Below are 8,118 nucleotides of genomic sequence, written 5' to 3'. Positions count from 1 at the left end.
GATAATAACTCTAACTTTAATTTAAACACTGAATATTTTCTTTTTGGTCCAACTTCAGTGTTGAGTGTTCTAACAAAGAAATTTAATTACACCCTCCTCTTCCTACGTTATTATATTTACAAAAGGAAAGGTTTCAGAATGACTCACCACCTCTAGTGCTTCCGGACTTAATAAACAAAATGAAATATAGGTATAAAAGTGAAAAGATTATTCAAACTGTAGAATGAAAGCTCCTCGTCTTCTTAGATTGTATTTTTTATTGTAATATTAGGAATGATTGTTGTAATTTATGGAATTTTGTTGTCAGTAACAGTATTGTAAGTTTTAGGCTGTAAGTTTTGTAAGTGTTTGAAATAAAAGCCGGTTGAATAAGAAAATATGGTTATGTCTAGTATCTCGTTCTGAGCAGTTTTTTGACTGTAGCTCATTCTCTAGTAGTCTCCTTCACAGCCGCTATTAGGAGAGCGTTGCGTGACATCCCAAATAGCGGCTGCAAAGGAGACTAAAAGAAACGCAAAATGTAGTAAATTTGACGCAATATTAACTTATTTTGCGTTTAAAGTCATTGAATTTTGAGTAACCATTTTTTTTATTTTGCCTCAAAAGTTATTACATTTTGAGTGACTATTTCTTTTTGCGTCAAAACTTATTACATTTTGGGTTCTATTCGACATTTTGCATAAGAAGTTATTACATATTGGGTAACTATTACATGTTGCGTCAAAAGTTATTACAGTTTGGGTTTCTATTACATTTTGCGTCAATTGTTATTATCATTTTTTTTGAAAAACTCTATTGAAACACTCAAAACTTACAAGAAAAGTTACATTATCGCAATACTCTAACTTACACGTTACACTGCAGCATCACTTACCTATAAATGCAGTTTACAGACGGTGTACAATACAACACGATAAATGTTCCTTATTACTAAAACAAAAACATTTAGTCTAGAAAAAAATAAGAAGAAAAAGAATAAACAAAACTGCTTTACAAAATAAAAGAGGATCGGAGGGCGGTAGTTTAAAATTAGGTGTCAATGTGCAGATTTTCCACTTAGCATTTCATTAAGTTTGTTGCTAAAATAAGTCAGGCAAAGTAAATTATTACATTTTGTGGCCTAACAGGACGGCGTCAACAAGTGCCGCGGAGCTTGTGTCGTTTTTTGGCGTAAGTTGACTCTTTTCCCTTGTGTCTATTTCATGGCCGAGCTCTATTCGCAAATCATCTAGGAAACCTGAGGTTTTGTTCTGAATACATAACTTGCAAAATCTTTCGGACGTTTTATTTCGGAAGCTTAATTTTCGGACACTTTTTATCTTATTTCGGACAAATTTCAGACAAAAATTTCTCTTTTCTAGCTTGAGTAAATTTATGCATTTTAAGCCCGAAGAAGACTGCAAAAACATCTCTGAACATGGTAGTTTTACTGCATCCTTAAGATCGTGTGCTTTTTATATTGATTCTCTTTTGGAGTTAATGATCTCCAGTGCTACCAGTTTGATGCCCGTGAGTTTGTGTCCTTTTTGATTGAAATGCTGTGGTACTGTGTCGGTGGTCGTGTTCTGTATGACTGTGCGATGCTCTTCTTGTCTGTCCATACGTTGTATTTTGCTAGTGTAGTTGCATTTATGTGCAAGATTGAACTCAACTACAAAATTTATAAAATTAACGATTTTTTGCTATGGTCTTACAAAATTTACGATTTTTTTACGATTTTTACGAAAATTACGATTTCTCGTAATTTTCGTTAAATTTCGTCAAGGCAAAAATGTCTCTGTTGTCTTGACAAAAGTTCTTTGTCTTGACAAAACTTAAAAGATGGCTATTTTTGCGAAAATGACGCTTTTTATGATTTTTGCTAAATTTGATCAAGACCACAATGACTATGAGGTGTTAAGGAAAACTACGAAATTGACTAAAATTACGATTCTTCGTAGTTTTCCTTTAATTCCATCAAGACCAAGATGTCGTTGAAATCTTGACAAAACAACGAAATTTACGGAAATTGTGCTTTTTAAGAAATTTGCGATTTTTCGTGATCTTTGTTGAATTTTATCAAGACCAAAATGACAATCAGGTGTTGCCGTGATTTACGAAAATTGCGATTTTTCGTAATTTTCGTTAAATTTTATCAGGAGCAAAATGTCTGTAAGGTCTTGACGAAAACTACTAAATTTACGAAAATTTCCATTTTGACAAAACTTACAATTTTCTTAATTTTCGTTAAATTTTATCAAGACCAAAAATTCTGTAAGGTCTTGATGAAAACTACGAACTTTACGAAATTTACGATTTTTCGTAAATTGCGTTAAATTTGTATATGTTCGTGGTATTTATGAAAACTAGGAAGTTTAAGAAAATTAAGATTCTTATTACATTCAGAGTCTTAAAAAACTACAATTACAAATTTCAGAAAAACTACGATTTCCCTGTCAAACCATCAGTTATCTTACAATATCCGGAATAATTTACTTCACACATAATATGACATTTAAATGAAGTCCAACAGAAAAAAATAATATGACATTAACAAAGGAAAGTATGCTTACATCCAGATCTTCTAGTGTTCCATTGGTTTCGTATACTAGTAACTAACTGCAGGTTATAAAAGTGTGTATATATTATTATTATTATTATTATTATTAAATTATTTTTTTTATCATTATCATTATCGTCATCATTATCATTATCATTATTGCTTGATCCGTCTTCTCCTTAAGGACGCTAGCGGCAATTGTTTTTCCATCTGAGGTTGGATTGGTTAATTCGTTTGGGGAAAGATAATGACTATTCGTTAAAAAATGATTTTTGGACATCGATAAATGATTGTGATGTTGCTGTCTCGCAGAGACCAGGTTATTCTCATCACCATAGTCCTTATCACTTCTCTTAGCCGGCGAAGCCTTGGCATGAGAAACGAATAGCCCTGGAGACATAGGATTTTTGAATTTATTTGAATTTAAGTGGATTGGCTGTTTCAAACAAAGAATTATGGATCTGAAGGCAAAACCGGCACGACTCTCTCATACATTCTTTTGAAACATCATTACTGCATACCTGAAGACCGGAAGTCCTAGAATCTAGGACTGGAAATCCTGTGTCCCAGAACCTTTCGTTTCTCGAGCCAAGGCCCAGCCGGCTAAAGGAAGCGAAAAGGGCTATGGGGACGAGAATGAGACCAGGTGTTATTGAGGCAAATGTTCTTTTCTGGGTACCCCTGTAATATAAACATTTCCTTTGAAATTTGAACGCCGCAGACCGCCATCAATTAGCAATCATTTGTGCGATCACATTCTCTACGATGAGATACGGTGAAATTTCGAAAAAAATAATCAGTATTAGATGTTATGCAAGTTATTTCAATATAGAACATTGTTTTTTCTGTCAAAATACATTTTTTACAAATTTGCACACAGAAAAGTCCGTTTTCACAACATTAATTATTAAAACCAAAAACGCACTTAATATAACAAAACGCACCAAAGAAAAATATTTTTGGACTACTGAAAAAAAGGTAAATATCCAAAAAAGGAAATATTTTTAATTTTCATTTAACATCATTATCAACCAGCTAATCACAAGGCTGACATTGTCGTCAATTAAAGAGTCCTTTAGGTTATCTCGTGTAACGGTGCGAATTAATTATTAACTACTTTTTGGTGAAAGAAAATATCTAATGCTTTTGTTAAAGATGGTTTTCACTGGCGACGGAGTCGGAGTTGTAATTAAAATCCGGCAGAGCGTTAAGATCTACTGAAAATCAAACCTACGGAGTCATTAGCAGAGTTCCGATTCCGCTTATGACTCTGCTTATGACTCTGCTTATGACTCTGCTTATGACTCTGCTTATGATCTGGTGAAAACTAAATTGTCGGAGCCGCAAATAGAAAAGAAAGCACTCGGAGGGCCTAATTACAAGAATTGAGATTGGTTTGTTTTTCACAGGGGCGCGGTCAGGGTTTTTAGGTATACAGTATACAGGGGCATAAACTGGGTATACTGTTTTTTTTTTTACCGATCAAAATTGGGCCTGTTATGGAATAAAGTATAATGTGTAGATAAGAGTTCATCCATTTCCTTGTTAAATGACGATTTATTCGAGCATAACAAATCCGAATGATGAACGACTACAAATAACTACACACGAGGTTTGACCGGGCTAGTCCCAGTCTCTACTTGACATGACATGAGACGACCGGGCTAGTCCCAGTCTCTATAAAGGTTGACGACATATTTCTCTAATGTGTTATTCCAAATTTTGGTATTTTGCATGATTTTGAGGGAAAATGTTGGGTATACTGAGTACATGCTTTTCAGGTATACTTGTCTACCACTTAGCCCCCTGGCCGACCCTGTTTTCAGCTTCTGCTCGCGACTTTAATTTGTCAATCTAGTTGTCGCTGGGTCATAAGCGACGGAGTCATAAGCGAAATCGGAAGAAAATAGAAACGTTCTGTTTCTTCTGATTCCGATATCATCGAGTTTATGACTTTGATTTTCACTAGGTCGTAAGAGCTCTTACGAAATTTGAAAACGCCAGTTAGTTCGTGTAATGTGGACGGCGAAAACGAAGCTTTTCGAAAACGCTGACGACAATAGTCCTGTGATCTCTGTCAAAAACAAAAGGTTTTCATTAGCGTTACAATAGGACCAATTGCTCTGCTTGTGCATCGAAACATTGTGTGCAATCTAGAGTATCGTTTTCAAATTTATCCGGAATAGTATGGAGGGAAAACATTTTATCGTTTTTGGAGGCGAAAACTCCGTTTTGAAATTTATCCGGATCATTGCGGACGTAACCTTAGGGTTATAATAATAAACGTCAGCCTTGCATTAGCTACTGAAGGGCCTCTGTATTCATTGGTCTTTTGAATGCGAAGACTTAGTTTTTGCAAGGAGGGTAACGCGGTAGTTTACTATATCTCATACGTAAAGGAAAAATAGTGGTTTAAAGCATGCAAAGAGCTACAACTGCTGAGATTTTTTGCCATTTAAATTATTTGGTGTAAGATTATGAAGTGTTGTAGATTTGCGGCTCTACTGTCATTCAGAGACTCTTATTCGCTAGGAAATTCGGTCAGAGTTGTCGATCGTCCTGAACTGTACCCAGTGACTACTACTATTTTTTATTTCAGATAGTAGTTGTGAGCTTTGGTTTGCAGCAGTTGTATAGCGTCTCTGTCTTTCACTCTTTTTATCTACAGCAGCTTATCTTTACAGAATGAACACCTTGGTGGTGTGGCTGGTCTTCTTGATGGCTACAGCGAGCAGTGTCAGTGAATTCACTGATTTTGAGGATGGTATGTTGGCCAGTTTGATACTTTGAAGAAAAAAAAATTAAAAAACAACACGATATTTCGAGAGGAAGTGATATCATCCTAGCTGGTATTCATACGAGTCCTTTATCCAGGTAGAATTGTCCTCTTTCGTTCACCTCCCATGATTCCCATGTTCCTATCTAAGGAGAGGATTGGGGGGTCTGTACTTCCCTCTTCTCGTACCTATAACTCCCCGTTCCTGCCCCTTCCAAAGTGGTTTCCGCCTCTTGTGCTATTTCTATTGCAAAATCACGAATATTTCTTAATTTTCCCCAGAGGATTGTGGAAAAGTTAATTTTGGTAAGATTCTATATTTAACTTCCTGTTTCCTTTTAACTGCTGTGCGTCTCTAAATTTAAAACTGTTTAGGTGTTGTCAGGGGAATAGTGCAACACAAGGAAAGTGAGAAATGCCTTAAGTTTGGTGTACTGAGTCACTATCCAAGTGGAACATGCAAGGCCAGCAATCGTGGACCTTTTCGTCAGTGCTCTGAAGATTTAGCGTTCTTGGCCACCTCTGGCTGTGCAACGGTGATCTTAGACACAAGCGGGCTGATCAAAGTGGCCGGCGAGTGCGTTCATTGGTTTCAGTACCGCGATGTCTTCAGGGTAGGTGATGGGCTTTGTCCCTGGGAGCAGGCCAAGCACATGCACTCCCTACGGACTTACTTTTTTAGCAGACAGAGCTGACTCCGCATGATACTACATACAATCCTCTCTAATTTACGTTATGAGGGGATCGTAGAGGCAATTCTACATTAAACTAACCCTAACGATATTTTAAGTAAGCAAACCAAACAGAGTTTTTGTGTCTCGAGTTTAGCTTCAAGTTTTGGAGACATTCAGGAAAATATAATAGCGTTCTCGACGGCAGGGGGTCGGGGTAGTCTTCATCCCGTTACTCAAAACGAGTCCTTAAAGAAGCTATGTGTTTCCCGACCTTGTCGTGTTCCAACGTCGTATTCAAACCGATGAAACTGGATTATTGCGCGCAACAAATATACCCTCGAATCAAATCCGCCATGCTTTAATAATCACCAAATAATAATCATACACGCTTTACGCGCCTAAATACTTCGTTCTTCAATAACAACACTGTTCCAATTTTTAGTAATGGCATCATAAGGCTCAGGAGCAAACGATGTCGATAACTTGTTTCTCCCGCTCTTGTCTTACCAAAACTTTGTCACCCGGAGTTAGGTCTGATTCCTGGGCATTCCTCCTCATTTCACCATCTCTGTCTCGCATCTCACTCGCTATGCTTATTTATTATATTTATATTGTATTTTTATCTATTTTTTTCATTGTCTCTGAAAAGCCCCCATGAGGAGTTGACAATAAAATTTGTATTTGTATTATGCTCTCTTCTCTCAGTTCTGGTAGCTTAGTACACATCTTCCTGCCAAACAGAAGTTCTGCTGGACTCACGCCTGCAGTGGTATGAGGGGCTGATCTATATGCCACCAAGTACTTGCGCAATTCCTTCTTCCATTCTTTTCCTTCGGCTTGAGCTATTCTCATTCTCTTTTGAAGGGACTTGTTTTGTCTTTCTAGTTCTCCATTTGCTTGAGGCCACAACGGAGTGGTCTTCCTGTGCTCTTTGCCCTGGCCCTTTAAGTACTGCTCAAAGTACTGACTCTGAACCATATTCAAAATATTATTAAAAATTGCTGACAACCATGACAGGTCTTGCAAAATCTTTCAGCTCTGTCAATTCCCGGCCACCATACTTTTGCCCGCAATCTCATGCTGACAATCCCTGGATGTTCTTCATGGGCCAGGAAGAGTACTCGTGGTCTCTACTTGCTTGGTATGACAATCCTGGTATCTCGAAGGATCAACTCTCCCACAGGGAAACGTTCGCATGCCCAAACGACTTCCAAGGCTTCTTTTTCAGTCTGGGAATAACGGCGTTCCACCGTCACTAAGACTCTTGCTTGCATAGCTTATGACTCTTTTTATGCCTTGCTGCTCTTGGATGAGGACTGCGCCGAGGCCTACTGGGCTTGCTTCCGCTATGTTAAGTATCTTAGCATCTTTGTGAAAGTAACCAAGGGTTTCTGCACTTGATAGTCTCCTCTTTAGCTCATTGAACGCCTTCCTCTGCTCATCTCCAAACTCGAAACGAACACCTTTCTTGGTTTATCTGCGCAACGGTTCAGCAACTGTAGCAAAGTCTGGGATAAATCGAGCATTGTAGTTTGCCAGTCCCAGTAAACTTCTGACTTCTGGTTCTCTTGCATCCACAATGGCTTTCACTTTGTCTTCAGCTAGCCCAATACCATTGTTGGTAAAAACACTAGCCCCATGAACACCATTTGGGTCATGTGAAATCTACACTTCTCTGCATTCAACGTTAGATTCTTCTCTTTCAGCCTCTCCAAGACTCGCTGCAATCTCTTGTCTTGTTCTTCAGTGTTCCTTCCATGAACAATAATATCATCTGAAATGTTGGCAACGATTTCGCAATCTTGTAATGCTTGTTGGATGACATGCTGGAACACTTCTGGAGCTGAACTTATGCCAAACATAAGGCGCTTGTACCGGTATAACCCACAGTGTGTAGTCAAGGTTGTGATGCTTCTGGAATCTGGATGTAGTTACAACTGATGATAGCCCCACCTCAGGTCAAGTTTACTGAACACGGTGCTTTGGGTAAGGTTTTGGAGCACTTCATCTACAGTAGGTATGGGGTAGCGTTTACTGATGATGGCTTAATTGGCCCTTCAAATGTCTACACACAAACGTATTTCATCATTCTGCTTTGGTACCACTACAACTGGACTAACCCACGGGGT

General features: G+C 37.9%; 2 protein-coding genes across 2 annotated transcripts in view; both read left to right on the top strand.

Annotated features, from left to right (window-relative positions):
* LOC144647133 (uncharacterized) overlaps positions 1-92 on the top strand; it is a 172,793-nt gene extending 172,701 nt beyond the window's left edge. Inside the window, exon 2 of the mRNA XM_078506889.1 lies at positions 79-92. The gene's annotated coding sequence lies outside the window, so the exon portion shown is untranslated. The remainder of the gene's footprint in view (positions 1-78) is intronic.
* Positions 93-1,128: 1,036 nt separating this feature from the next.
* LOC144647098 (uncharacterized) overlaps positions 1,129-8,118 on the top strand; it is a 78,491-nt gene continuing 71,501 nt past the window's right edge. Inside the window, exons 1-3 of the mRNA XM_078506848.1 lie at positions 1,129-1,170; positions 5,208-5,303; positions 5,691-5,929. Coding sequence (XP_078362974.1) covers positions 5,225-5,303; positions 5,691-5,929 — 318 coding nt within the window. The 5' untranslated portion in view covers positions 1,129-1,170; positions 5,208-5,224. The remainder of the gene's footprint in view (positions 1,171-5,207; positions 5,304-5,690; positions 5,930-8,118) is intronic.

Source organism: Oculina patagonica, chromosome 3, assembly GCF_052425735.1.
Source record: "Oculina patagonica isolate OP01 chromosome 3, crgOcupat, whole genome shotgun sequence".
Taxonomy (NCBI): domain Eukaryota; kingdom Metazoa; phylum Cnidaria; class Anthozoa; order Scleractinia; family Oculinidae; genus Oculina; species Oculina patagonica.
This window is presented reverse-complemented; position numbering and strand designations above follow the sequence as displayed.